At 41.7% G+C, this 14,536-nt stretch overlaps 1 protein-coding gene across 1 annotated transcript in view; it reads right to left on the reverse strand.

The window, feature by feature from the left end:
* Nucleotides 1-14,536, reverse strand: part of myo15ab (myosin XVAb) — a 44,696-nt gene that overhangs the window by 17,076 nt on the left and 13,084 nt on the right. Inside the window, exons 18-42 of the mRNA XM_040144977.1 lie at nucleotides 14,371-14,484; nucleotides 14,204-14,262; nucleotides 13,754-13,877; nucleotides 13,548-13,643; nucleotides 12,663-12,794; nucleotides 11,858-11,983; nucleotides 10,455-10,532; nucleotides 9,980-10,131; nucleotides 9,094-9,139; nucleotides 8,783-8,907; nucleotides 8,138-8,255; nucleotides 7,754-7,929; nucleotides 6,698-6,782; nucleotides 6,531-6,563; nucleotides 6,320-6,401; nucleotides 5,931-6,061; nucleotides 5,666-5,761; nucleotides 5,266-5,394; nucleotides 5,003-5,109; nucleotides 4,669-4,847; nucleotides 3,677-3,749; nucleotides 3,351-3,542; nucleotides 2,050-2,123; nucleotides 1,883-1,956; nucleotides 108-216 (exon numbers count right to left, since the gene is read on the reverse strand). Coding sequence (XP_040000911.1) covers nucleotides 108-216; nucleotides 1,883-1,956; nucleotides 2,050-2,123; nucleotides 3,351-3,542; nucleotides 3,677-3,749; nucleotides 4,669-4,847; nucleotides 5,003-5,109; nucleotides 5,266-5,394; nucleotides 5,666-5,761; nucleotides 5,931-6,061; nucleotides 6,320-6,401; nucleotides 6,531-6,563; nucleotides 6,698-6,782; nucleotides 7,754-7,929; nucleotides 8,138-8,255; nucleotides 8,783-8,907; nucleotides 9,094-9,139; nucleotides 9,980-10,131; nucleotides 10,455-10,532; nucleotides 11,858-11,983; nucleotides 12,663-12,794; nucleotides 13,548-13,643; nucleotides 13,754-13,877; nucleotides 14,204-14,262; nucleotides 14,371-14,484 — 2,710 coding nt within the window. The remainder of the gene's footprint in view (nucleotides 1-107; nucleotides 217-1,882; nucleotides 1,957-2,049; nucleotides 2,124-3,350; nucleotides 3,543-3,676; nucleotides 3,750-4,668; nucleotides 4,848-5,002; nucleotides 5,110-5,265; nucleotides 5,395-5,665; nucleotides 5,762-5,930; nucleotides 6,062-6,319; nucleotides 6,402-6,530; nucleotides 6,564-6,697; nucleotides 6,783-7,753; nucleotides 7,930-8,137; nucleotides 8,256-8,782; nucleotides 8,908-9,093; nucleotides 9,140-9,979; nucleotides 10,132-10,454; nucleotides 10,533-11,857; nucleotides 11,984-12,662; nucleotides 12,795-13,547; nucleotides 13,644-13,753; nucleotides 13,878-14,203; nucleotides 14,263-14,370; nucleotides 14,485-14,536) is intronic.

Below are 14,536 nucleotides of genomic sequence, written 5' to 3' on the forward strand. Positions count from 1 at the left end.
GGTGATTTGCTACAGTCACCACAGAGTAAACTATGAAGTGTTAAACATGAATAGTGAATGAATGAACAAGGGAGTCGTTCCGGACACAGCCCGTGTTCGTGACTGACCTCCAGGTGGAGGTGGGGGGCCGGTGGACTGCCCCTGCTGTTGCCACCCCCCTCCAACTCCCCCGGCCCCCTTCATCCTGCTGGAAAGTCCTGGAGCTGATTCTACTTCCTGTGAGGAGAGACACACTTTAAAACTGAAAATCTGATCACAGCATGAATGCGTATGCAAAGAAGAAGGCAGTTAAAGGAATGCTCCTCTTTAAAACTTTTGGTGGCTATGAATTTGGCTGGGAGGCAAACCTCTATACTGTTTTAGTACTGATGGAAATATGTCTGTAGCAATGAGCAGAAAACTGACACGCTAGCATCAAATTTCTGGTCATATTTGTTTGTATTATCGACTTTATTCATATCTATACATATATATATGTATAGATATGAATAAAGTCCTATAAGAAGCTCCCAAACCACTCCTGTAACATAATCTATTTCTCTGCAGTTGATTCATATGTTCAGTATGTTGGAAAAAAAAACATCACTTCACTTATAAATTGCTAGATATGCAACTTTTTGGTTCGTCTTCAACATTGCAACATGCTAGTAGTGTAAAAATGTGGAAATGTGTTTTGAACACACTGAACATACAGATCAGTGGCATAGAAGAGGATTATGCTGCAGGAAAGGTTCGAGAAGTCTCTCTGGACATTTGAAGACTTGTTTTTTACTATGAATCCAGTAAATATTTGACATCATAAGTATTTATTTAATCACTTTATTTGTGCCCCGTCATTTCTTGCAGAGAGATAAAAAAAAATGTGTAATGAAAGGACTTTTGACTGTCAGATCAGAGAAATCCCACTCTTGAATGGGCAGCCGTTCCATCAGAAATCAGTCACTGACCCATAAATCCACCGGTGTGTGTGTTTGTAGGCCATGTCTCATTAAATAGTAAGCCCCTCATCTGCCAGAGTGTCAGTTCCCCGTAAGCAGATCCGCACGTTGCCTGGGTGGGAAATCACCGTGGCGATCTAGCCGATGTGACAGTTACAGTAACTGGGTAACGTAATAGGTTGCTGGGCGGGAGAGGTCTGTAGAACACATCTGATACATGCTAATTCCTGTCAGCCACATCCGATAGCACAGCTAACATTCACCGTCATCGCCGTCCCAGCTGAAGACTGATAGAGCCAACAGGGCCGGCATTCCCTGCACCACTGCCTTGACTAAATATGTAAGGATTTAACTCAACTAACAATCACCTGCTATTACTGCAGCAATCATTTTCATAACTGTGGAGAGGTATATTGTTCGTGGTGGAGGTAATGCATCCTAAATGAGCTCACATACTTGTTTTATTGCTGCCCAAACTGAACGGTCCGCTGAAGGACAATCTTTCTTATTCTACAAAATCGGAGACCTGTACTTGGACTACATGACACTATGTGACATGATTTCCAGGCTAGGGGAGCCTGAAAAACAGGACTGGGCTCTGTAGAATCAACTGTATCTGGTCTATGTTATTGGCAAACCTGAGGCCCCTATATACTGTTCATACGTTTAGGTCAAGTATTTGTGACTGTTATTCAGTGTACAAATGACAAAAAGCTCTTTCCTTTCCTACCATTTATCATTATGACTCTCTTATAAGTATTTTTGCTTGTTTTTAGTTTTTACATATACATGTTTCTTTCTTCTTTTGAATTTATGTATTTATCTATTTACTCATTTCTTTCCATTTCACATGCCCAATACAGTAACTGACAGCAAATGGTAGGAAAGAGGCATCCCCTCTCATGTGGTCAAGTGTGTCAGTGTGAGTGAGTTATGTAACTTACTCCAGTTCTGTCAGACAGTACAGGGTCAAACAGGCTGTCGAGATAACGATCCATCCCTCTCTGAGGCTCTAAGTCTGAAAGAGGAGAGGAGAGGAGAGGAGAAAATACAACTTCATGCTCTGCTGTGATCAAAATCAATGTGTTCATATGTTTGCTTTAATGCGTACCTTGTCCATCAGAGCCAGGTATGGCTAAAGATATGACACCGTTGTTTATTTCAAACCCACCACCCAGTAGGCTTCTGTAAAACAATAAAAAAAAAAAAAAAAAATTCAAAGGACTTAATCAGTAAACCTCACAGTAGTGGATGAAATGCTCCAAATTTAAACTTAAAACTGCAGTAACTGACTTCTTGGCCACTTGGAAAAGAAATTGCGAACAAAACATTGGTATATCATCACCTTTCAAGTTGATGTGACAAACTTGTTATAAACAGTTGCTTGCTATGAACAATTTACACATCCACCAGTTGAGGAGCAACATTAGCTTTCATTTGGAGTCATGTTTCTGGCCACCTGGTGAATGTAAGTCCAATATTCAACCTCTTTTTGCTCTTTTTTGGTCTCTCCCAAACTCTTGAGGGAAATGCTGCTAAAATGAAGACACATTGCAGGGCCGATGCAGGCCCAAGCCTGCTCTGGCAGCAACAGTGTGTGGACAAAGAGAAAGAGTGAGGTGGTCCTTAACTAAATACCTCAGCATGTTAGAAGACTGTTTTGAAATTTTGAGGCTGGGGGTTCAATTTTCAGGTAATTTTGTGAATTTTGTTGTCTGACTTCCAAAAGACGGAAGCAAAAGATTTAAGAAACACTGCTCAAATGGTCCTGACCAACTGGCTCACGGAGGTTTGATCATTGGGATGCTCACTGAAGTCTGAAGTCTGAAGGAAAGAATCAAAAGATTCATTTCATGGAGCATTTGATTCTGGATTCAAGTATGTCTGGTCAAGGTATTATAGAATCACTCTTATGTTTTGAAGTCTTTGGTTCTGTCCTTAGGCGCTACACTGAATTTTGAGGTCAAACACCTCATTTTAACACTCAAAGGCTCTAAGAAATACTGGTAAGGTGTCTTTTTACAACTAGCTTGGGGTGTTAGAGGAGTACTTGGAAATATTGATGCCACTTATTAGGCTCACTACATTTTGATGTCTAGTACCCAAAGGCTCAAATGCTCAAGAAATGCAGCTCAGAAGTCTCTGACTAAATGGCTCAGAATATTAAAAAACAGCTCTGAAGTTTTGTGGGTTTTGGTTTCAATCCTTGGTGAATGGTCCAACACCCGGATAAAAGACTAAAGGACTCCGGGAAATGGAGCATAAGTGTGTCTGACCAAATAACTCAGTGTGTTAGAGGACTAATTGGAATTTGTGAGAATGTGGGTTCATTGACATTTGAAGTCCAAAAATTGCGTGTGTGTGTGTGTGTGTGTGTGTGTGTGTGTGTGTGTGTGTGTGTGTGTGTCTCACATGCTGGCATTGGGCCGCACTCTGGTTGGTTCCTGTGCAGAGATGATGAAGTAGCTGCTGTGTTTGGGGAAGCCAGCAGGAAGCTCCAGGTCCGACATCAAGTCCAGAACGTAGTCTGAGCCCTCCAGCTCCACCCACTGAGCCGACTCCTTCAGCAGCACCGACCAGCCTCGATGGCCCTCCACTACACCCCTAAACAGTCACACACACACAAAATACAACAGGGCAGACAAACATGTTCACACCTACAAACTTTCTTTTTTTTCAACATTTCTTTGTAATCACATCTATGTATTGAGCACTTATGTTTTACGGTAAGATGATACCTGTGTTGTAAGATGTCTTTGGCCATCTCTTCTCCTGTTGTCCAGGAGTGTAGAGGACAGAGGAAGGACACACCTAAAGAAGAAAGAACACATTGCAGATATTAAAATACCTACTGACATTCAGCAATTACTCAACAAAAACTTCAACTGTTAAATGATGTTTGTTTTTTTCATCTTGGAAGGCATTAGGGAGCCATTTAAATCAGATTCAACTGTATCTCTAAAACAAAAGTCGGTAGCACCCTTCTCAGTCTGTCCCCGACACCACCACCAACAGAGACAAACACAGCTAATGAACCAGAGCGAGTATCAGGTGTTGTCTAATCCTCAGTGGATTTGCCAACAGGCCAGAGGACAGATTAGCTGGATGAGAGGAGGAAATGAGAGAGAACAAGAAACTTCTCTGTGCTGAATAGTGCACATATTAACTGGGTAAAATAAAAAATAAAAAAAACAAAAACAAAAAATGAGAGGTTAGGTTGGAAAAACGAGAATCAGAGTCCACATAAATGGGCTTAAAGTTTACAAAGTGCAGTGCTTGACTTAGACATAATACTGGTGTGTGTTTATAATGCTTTCTGCATATTAAATCTCTCCACAGTGTTGCAGCCTGTGATTTAGAGCAATCACAACACAAATTTGTTCATGGAAAAGATATATGCAATACGAGAGCAAAGAGAAGAAAGCAAGAGAGGAAACTTACACACAAGCATTCAGGTGTATTCCTCTTTACATTTAAATCTTTTTATTCATTATGTCAGTTTTATTTAACCTTTAATTAAGCACAAAGTCTCTTGAGGGTCTCTTAAATTCTCTTACAGTAGATTAACGCTTTGGCACAAATGGCAGCATAAAAAGTTTATAATGGTTACTACAAATGCAGGTGGTGGTCCAGTGCCTTGCCCAAAACTGTCCGGGGGTTTAAACATCACCTAAACAGTAATAATCATCACCTCTTTGACTACTACCAGTACGTGATTGTGTGTTCTCACCATCGAAACAGTGTATGTGCACGACCGTGTGAGCTCTCTTGCGATTGGCGGTCCACTCCAGCAGACAGGGTGGGTATGTCCGGACGTGCTGTGGCCCGGAGTTCAGCCGCTGCAGAGCCTGAAGGAGTCGGTGCTGACACACACAGTCGTAGCCCTCCGGCCCGTAGTCAGACACAAATCTACAACAACAACAAGCATGAACAGAGATACAAACAGAAAAATATTTGTAGAGCAGCTGCTGAAAACATATGCAAAGGGATGCAGGCATGTGGGAAAGTCCAGTGTAATCTTTTTGTATAATGCCGACCTATTTCACTGTTTGTGAGTGTCTTACTTCAGCAGAGGCTTGGCCAGTCTTTGAGAGGGCAGGAAGGCAGAGAGACAAGAGGAGAGGAGGAGCCAACCACGCTCTGAATTCAAAATGTTAGGATTCCTCCACACCTAATGGAGTAGAGAAGAGAAGAGAAGAGAAAGTGAAAGTAAAGAGACAAAAAAAAAAAAACTTCGTTAAGATTATATGCAATTCTAGTGAAAAAAGCTATCTTCTTTTGGCTTTCATTTCTATTCCACTGGTTCAAAAAAGGAAGAAGTTCTCACCTGATTGGCTACCTGAGCCAGGATCTCATCTCGGAGGCTGGGTTCGGCCAGTCCTCTTTGGATGATGTAGTTCCCAAACAGATTCTCCTGAGCTCCATTCAGGTTAGGATCACCCATGAACCTAAGAATCTATCAGAATCACATGTATTGATTTAGAACGCATACCGTAACCTGAAAGACCACTTAATGTGTAAGGATTTAGGGTCCTTAGTCTTAGATAGATAAAAGGAAGAAAAAAAACATTGTATACATGTACTTTTAATCCATATTACTTGTTACTAACTACCCACACATCAATGCTTAAAGGAAATATGTAAAAATATCCCATAACGTGTTTAGCAGCTGACTTGGAAGTCCAGGATGCCAGAGTTTCCCATCAACATTTGAAGGCAACATGTACCAGAGTAAAAATGTTCAGCGCTCCTTGTTTTAGCTCCTCGTCTAGTCTAATCAGAGAGCTCTCCAGTGGGGCTGTCAGCATCCCAAACAATGGCTCCTGCAACACACGGACACACACACACACGAACACACAGCAATCATTGGATAAGTGTTACAACAATACTGTGCTGGGTGCTGTGAAGTTCACAAGGGTTAATTTAGCTTTCATTCATGTGTTCATGCGGTTGTACATCTGTGTTTTTCTGTGTGCGTGTTTGTGTGTTTACCCTAAATATGGCCCGAATGTAGTGTGTCATGAGGTAGTTGTTGATATCCAGGGGCAGGATAAGCTGAGGGTCAACCTGTACCTTTGGAGCCTGGACCACAGCCAAGCAGTCAGAATGCAGCTCTTCACCACCTGTACAAAAACACACGCGCACACACACACACACACACACACACACACACACACACACACACACACACACACACAGAGCAGACCATGTGTCAGCACAGAAATAGGACAGTAAATATTGTTGAACCCACCTGCAAACAAGGTGGGTTAAACAATATAAATACTATAAATAAACTTCCACCTGTTGATGGAGGTTTATTTAAAACACTGAGTGAGTGTTGTACGTGCACTGTATATGTGTGTGTTTGTGTGTATGTGTACCTGAGGCCGCCTGCAGCAGGGCTGCCAGCTCAGCAGGGATCGGCAGTGTTGTCACATTCACCACTTCTCTATTGATGCGATCCTACACACATTGCAAACGCACACAAACACTTAAAGTATATCACGCACTAACACAATATCTCCATCTTTCCTCAGAATGTGTCCCCTCCTCCCTCTCCGACACTTTCCCGTTATTTCCCACTTCGCTCACCTCCTCCGCCTTCCTTGCCGGCTCCACCACTGTCTGACAGAAGGACAACAGTATCACACTTCACACATTTGCTAATTTTGAATTCTTTTTTTCTGGGACAAATACTGTAAATGTCCCCAGACGTTTCCCCGTTCACAAGACACAGACACAAAATCCTGCGCACATACCCTCATGTAACGCCGGCGGTTGACGATGAGCAGCACGGCAGAGCGGAACCTGATCAGGTACTTCCTCCTCAGAGCAAACTTTTTCCTGTTCAGGAAATGTGTTAACCATGGACGATGGATTATTCATACAGAGAGAGAGCAGCGAGAAAGTAAGAGAAAGAAGTTGAAGAAACTGGTAGCAAGTGTGAGCAAGAATTTGCTCAAAACTTTCAACAACCTCAAAACAAACTTCCCTCGTAAAAGATAAATAATCGTCAATAAAAAATCTTCAATCACTGTAACTCCAGCGGACAGTGGAAGAGGTGTAGCAAGATTTGTGTTAATCACAGTTATAGAGCTAGTTATAATTTCGGTGCACGTTTTTCATGATCTGTCATTTCCCGAAGTCATCAAACCGTGACCGACGATCTCTGAAATATCATTACAGATTCAAAATGTTTAACCTTGAGTTTAATGCTGTGTTATTGTCCTCATTAGGCAAGTGAATTTTTACACATCTAAATAAAATGCAAACATGCGTCACGTCTCCATGTTTTGTCAGACTGGCAGTGAGTGAGGAATCTATCTCCTCTGATGGATGAGCTTGGCCTGAATCCTCTGGCCTTGTCTCCTCACAGCAAGGACGAAGGAAGCAGATTGTCTGTGATAAGCTTTGACCTAGTGGCTCTGTGAAACCAAACAACAAGGTGTAAATAGCCAAGCTCAGGACTGAAACCCAGGACTCAAGCAGGACAGCGTGCTGTCCATCAAAGAGAGCTCAAGCTCTGGAGAGTCAACGTCCAGGAAGAGACTGATGCCTGACGAGTGGTCGGGGAAAAAAATACACGTCTATTTTTTCATTTTTTTTCTCTGTTTTCTATATTTTTTGGGGAAAACTGAAGTGTGCATACTCAAATAAAACAAGCTGATAAGAAAAATCCCCTTTACCTGAGCTGTTCACCACTGTGTGCAGCCTGTATGTTGTAAAGAGGCATTCCTTTTCTCATTTGGATTTAGTTGCAGACGTTATGAGCCAGTGATGAATATATACAAGCTGACCCCTCAGGTGAACATTACCTGGCCAGGTGGCCTTTGCAGCGAGCTTCAAACAGGATCACACGGCGCCTGAACTTGACAAAGTTCTTTCGGACAAAACACATGCGCGTGTGTCTCTGCAGCGTCATGGCAGCGATGTTCAGCACACGATCACGCTTCCCCTCCAACAGCTGATACAACTCTTCTTTCAGGAAAATCTAACACACACACACACACACACACACACACACACACACACACACACACACACACACACACACACACACACACACACACACACACACACACACACACACACACACACACACTCTCTATCTAAATTCAACAGTATTTATCTCTAGCGCATGCTTAATTTACCTCACATTTTATGCACGTGTGTGGGCATTTGTTAGTGAGAGAGCTCACCTTACTGACCCCCAGCTGATACGAGCCGTTTTTTACCGGGCCGAGTTTATAGAGCACCATGACACAGTTCTCTCCGTCTGCAGGCGGAAGATCCTTCAGGCAGAGCAGAGCTTTGTATCTGTGTGCACATACAAGCCCACGCGCCCATTCAATATGTCAATTCAATATGAATTTAAATGTGAATGTAAATGTGAACAAAGATGGGTGAAATCCAAAGCTACGTCTGGGAGACCTAGTTTAAGGCTAATTGAGATTCATGGTATTCTGGGGTTTGGTAGTTTAGTGTGAATTTGTTACTTTCTGTGAATATAATATACATCCTGTTTCTTTTAATAAGTCGGACTACTTTGGCTTGCCAGAGGTCAGAGGTGCTGTGAGATCAGTTGCTTTCGGCTGCTTTCATACTGCAGGAGTTGGCAAGTGCCAGGTGGCTATTTCAGTGTGAAGAAACTGGTGTGTGAACCAGAACCAGAAGCCAATAATTCGAGCAGTTTTGACAGGCTGAAAGTGGTGAGTGGTAAATGGGGAAAGAAAGCTGAACCGGAAGCTGAGATAATCTGTACCATATTTTATTTCATATTGTTTAGTTAGTGCTTACGTGTCTTCTCCAATGTACTTTAATGTGAAAATTAGTAAATCACCAACCTTGATAGGAAGCTGTGAAAGTGCAATCTGATTGGATAACCCTCCTTCCTGATATGGATGGTCTCCATGATACCAGAGTAATGCAGCTGAGTGCTGACCAGCTCCATGTCAAACACTCCTGGCTCCTACACACACACACACACACACACACACACACACACACACACACACACACACACACACACACACACACACACACACACACGAATATACATGCACACACATAATTCACATGAGCTGATTATTACATATATATGAAAGTGAAAATAACCACAGCAAACCTGCACACATCATCCAACTTGCAAATATACCTTATGATGGTTTGGCTTGATGCATCGCACAAAATAAGGGTTACACCTGTCACAGATAGATGAGAACGAACGGATGGATAAATGAATGAATAAAAGTATGCTTTGATAAAGGCTTTGTATATTTGTCCTGTACAAGGAAGTCAAATTTCAAACTGGAAGGAAACCTGTAAAACAACTTTTTAAGAAGCTATCAGAAGCGCGTGGCTTGATTTTATAGTTGAAAATACATATTAACCATTTCAGACCAAAAGACCTCCAGAGGCCTCTGTTTTCCTGTGTGATTGAGCTCAAATTAAGCAAATACAATTCATCTTCCCAAGAGAAACGGCTCCTACAAACAGTGACATTGGAGGCTTATAACGTTGCCAGAGCCGACCCCTTAATCGCTTTAGTGCAATGGAACACCAAAGCAAAAAAAAAAAAAAATTGTTCAGAACTCCTGGTCTGTTTTAGGCACAAGCCCATAATATGATATGTGTCATCACGCCCTCTGTCGCTCATGCCTTAGTGATCACCGTATCATACACACTCTCTGTATCTTGCTGTATCTCACAGTAGATGTCGGACACTTACACTGTGACTCATCATTATTTTGCGTCACCACTGACAGGTGCAATGTCACATAAACATAATTTACATGCCTGTTTACTCAGGAGCAAAGAACACAGTTAATTTGGGAACGTATGAGGGCACTGCTTAGTGCATAAATTATACACTTAAAAACTGAACACTCAAATGCGTTGGAGGGAGGCAATTACAATACTATTACGTGCCGGATAGGGGGCCCTTTCAAACACAGCTTTACCACTTTCAACTGATGTTATAAAGGTGTGTCAGAGGTTTCTACATCGTCCTGAAGAATAAGAGAGCGGTGTTTTATGCAAACCTCTCCATCTTCTCCAGCAGCTCCTGCAGGCTGCTCTGAAACTTTGCGCTGACCGTGTTGGCCTGATAACGACGCGCCGTGCTGCTGCGTCGAACATTAGACCGCTGCTGAGACACACACTCTGAGTGCTTCAAGAAGAGGCTGGAAACCATCTGTACACACACACATAAAGTATTTAGCAATAGGTCAACTTAGTGACAACTAAAAACATGTTTCTAACTCAAACCTATAGTTACTAAATAGATAGTTGTATACTTCTTGAAAAAGAAGTTAACAGCACAAGCCAGCATATGCAGAACAGGTGTAGCATGCATAGGACAGATGTTAAGTAACATTCTATAATAATACTTAAATGTAATTGAAAATCCCTGCTCATGTTTACTTTCACTAAAAGAACAGAGAATAAAGATTTAGGAATGTTAGCACAATAGGAAGGAGTAAGTAATAAGAAAAAGTGTGTGTTTGCATTTCTCACTCTGTTCTTGCTCTGGATGAAGAGGTCTAAAACATCCTGGCGGACAATGTCAAAGTTCTTATCCAAGAATTTGTACACCTGCACCACAAATCGTCAGAAAAGTGTTAGAACGAAATTCAAACCATGAACTTGTGGTATTAGATTCAAACAGTGGACAAACAAAAGTATAACAGCCCTCTGCACATTAATCCAGGGTGGTGAACTTTAATGAATTTGATCTCGAAAACAAGGATCTATTTGAGGGAATGTTATGTAAATGAAATAAAACTTTATCTTTCCAATGAAAATCAACCAAAACTAAATGTAGAAATATCAGAGGTGGATTGGGTTTGAGAGCCTGGACCGACCTCTTGCTATTTATTGTTTTATGTCTTCTCCAGCATTGTAGGAGATTGTGTGGGCTCATCACTGTTTATCATTCCCACATCTTCAGGTCATGAGAAAAGACACACATTTGGGGAAAATATATTTTTAATCTTAAGAGACATTTGAAGTTATGAGGTCCATATGGACAGTAAAGGTATTGTATCTGGGTTTGATAAAAGAATAAGTACTGAAAGGTGTTAGGTTGGCTGCAAAAAGGAAATTAATTAAATTCAGGTAAAAACTGAAGTATCCATACTTACACACTGGATGGACCAAGTAAGGGAAATATTTATAATAAAAAAAGTTTATGGACATTAATAAATGTAAACCCCACTCGTTTCCCACACTTTGTTGAACTTTGTTCCTTCCTATTATTTTGTAAAACGTCTTAATGGTGCTATATGTAAGTTTCCTCTGCCGCCGAACGTGGTTTCCCGCTGGGAGCAGGTGGTGGTGATGCTCACTTACCATGAGCTTCAGCCATTGTTGCGTTTACAAAAGAAGAGGGTTGGAATACGCTCTCGGAGCAGCGCTACATCTTCACCCTCTCACGCCGGACTGAGAGCAGACTGGACGCTACAGTGACTCACTATCGCAAAGTGGTACTACGAGACGGGCTAGCCGGTTAGCATGCTAACTTCAGTAGAAGAAAAGAAGTGACAGAAATGAAAGCAAAACAAGAGTTAACATTAGTATTGCTTTTCATCGCCGGAGGCAGCTCTTGGCATGTAAAGAAATTAAGTTTTATGGTGAACTCGCAATGTTTCTTGGAGACTGGTAAGTAAACAGCACTTAATGCTAACGTCGGCTATGTAGCGATAGGAGAAACTTACATAGAGCACCTTTAAATTGTTACTAATAAGAAGTGACAAAAAGGAAAAGTGTTGAGGGAGCAAATGGTGTCAATTTGTATGAAAACAAGGAAAGAAAGAAAAGAAAGAGAAGTTTAAAAAAAAGGAAAATAAAGAAAGAGGGGAAGATAACAGAAAACGTGTAGTGTCCATTCTGCATGAAAAGAAAGAAAGAAAGAAATATACCTGATAAGTGACCTTCCCAGCGTAGTGTTTCAGGGTGAACTCTGGCAGTGGCATCTTTGGCCTGGCGTACAGCGGGTTGTTTCCATGGTGATAGTGGCACTTCTGGAGGAAGGTGTGGTCTGTTGCCTAGTGATGATTGCAGACGGTTAGTGGTTGGTGAGACATGGAGGCTAAATCTCTACAGCACGAACAGGCATGTTGCCTGTGTGTGCTCAGCAGATTGCCTAAGCCAGTTGCTCGTTTAACAGCGTGTTCATATTTCACTTTGAGCATCGGAGACACTCCATAATACATTTATCTCATTATGAGCGCTGTCAGCTTCTTACATCAGGAGCCCCGGGAATAATGATAGCAGCGGGTAGGCAATTAAGTGAGTGGGATAGTTTTGTATTGATCTGGGCTGGCGACAATACGCTTCAGTCTCCTGGTTTATGAGAAATCCAATATGTGTGATATTTTTTTGATTCAATTTCTTTTGAAAACTGAGGTATGAAGTATTTAAATCATTAATTATCATCAGCGGTTGCTTTTTTCCACAGCACACAATGAAAGATTCAAAAAGTTTCTTGTAATCTAATCTGACTTCATTTTACGCAGACTTGCTCACAACAGGTGTCTGTCTCAGTTGATCGGATCTTTGTGCACCTAGAACAGGTTTTTGATGGAATAATGAATTACTAACTCCCTTTGTTTCAATTAAGTAATTTCAATTCACTGGCATCCACATCAGCTCTGTGATTATTATGAATTTTTAGTGATTCTCCTTATCTTTGGAAATGAGGACTTTCAACGGGTGTGGATATACCTGAGGGAAACCGCACTGGTCGTCCAGTATGCGCAGTATCCCATGAGGCTTAGCAGCAATGAGGTCAAGACAGGCCTGGTTGTGGCTATAAGGCTGCTGCTGCCACTCAATCTGCTCCCGCATGTACTCCTCCTACACACAAAAGTTCATCAGGGCGGTGTATTTAAAACTCTTCCAATTCAACTGTTGGTTGTTTCCGGTTTCTACTTCAGTTGAAGTGCCGCTTTGTCCACTATTGTTTGTGAGATTTTAACGACCTTTTGGGCTCATGAAAGCTTCTCTAAAAGGCAGGAGAGTCAGGTTACAAACAAGGTGGTACATCTTTTGACTCTACATTAACACTTTTTTTTAACACTACTGAATCTTTTCTTGCCTCTTGATTGGAAACAGAGGTGATGCTAGGTTCAAATCTCTCTAAGGCTCCAGTTTAAGTATCTACAGGAACATGTTGGCTCCAGAAACACATGCACTAACACAGTAAGCGTTGATTTGGTGGCTTGTAGGTCAAAAGATCAGGACATTTTGTTAAAACCGGGCTAAATTTGGTTGAGGAGTCTTTTGAAAAATTACACATAACTGTTGTTTCAATAGGATTTCAATCACGTTTACATGCCCAAAAGAGCTTACGTTACTCAGTGACACGAGGTTACTCACAAAGTCTGACAACACGTTTACATACACTGTTGTAACTTGGTTACTGCAAGTGTGCGTTTACTGTCACACAGCTGGTCAGTAATCAAATTTCTCCCCTATCTTTTTCCCACCAAATTTATTTCAGTTTTATCCTAATGTCTAGATGTCTTTTTAGATACAAATCACCAAATAAATCCTTATTGGGGAAACATAAATATGTGTATAGAAATATGAACTTGTAGTTGCCCTGACCTGCTCCTCCTGGAAGATGACCCTGTTAAAGTAGAACTGCAAAGTTTCATTGGCGTAGTTGATGCACAACTGCTCAAAACTGTTCACCTGTAGCTCCTGGAAGGTAACGAGAAGAGATTTTGGGGGGTTGTGCGGGTTAACACAGGTCAGCTCAGATGCATCAGGGATGTAACATCATTGAGACTGAGATTGTGTTTCAGCGTGACCTCAAATCCATATATGTCCAGTATAGAGATGGAGAGGGCTTCGTTGCGGGGGTAGACCCGTCCGTTGATGCGCTCTGTCAGCCAACTAAACAGCAGCGAATACAGGATCTTGGCAACAGCATCTCTATGAAAAACACACAATAAGGTTTCTATGGAAACAGAAAACCCAGTTCCTATGGAAACAGAGGACATCTGAAAAATCTTTCCCCCCAGCCCTGACGTCCTTTGTCCTCACATGCCTCTACCAAAGATTTGGATGAGAACATAAAAGATTCTTCACTCTCTCTCTGTATTCTTCCTGGTATGACTTTAGAGAGGCGTTAAAAAAAATTAGGACATGAAAATCCTCAAAAAAGACTTGTCAGGCAGGCTTTTATTTCAGCTTATTCTAAACAGAAGTAGGTGTGTAGTATCTCATTTAACAGGTACTATACTCAGACTTTTATTCACCTGGCATCCACAGCACTCTCCACTGTGAGTGGAGTGTAGATCTTCTCCCGTACTGTATCCTAGGGGTCAAACACATCTGTTACCAAACATATCTCTTTAACTGCTACAATATGATTCCTTATACCTATAATGCGTGTATGTGTTTATGTGAAGTGTTTTCTCCTTACCATCAGTTTGTAAGTGACAGCCTTTTGCAGACCGTCAGGCGAGACCTGCAGGAGCTCAGCGACAACCCTGATCTCCTGCGCACTCACCACTGACGCGACCTCCTGACCCTCAGCCTGAAGGGATGAACATAAACGCACACACACACACACACACACACACACACAC

This window comes from Xiphias gladius, chromosome 15 (assembly GCF_016859285.1).
Source record: "Xiphias gladius isolate SHS-SW01 ecotype Sanya breed wild chromosome 15, ASM1685928v1, whole genome shotgun sequence".
NCBI lineage: Eukaryota > Metazoa > Chordata > Actinopteri > Istiophoriformes > Xiphiidae > Xiphias > Xiphias gladius.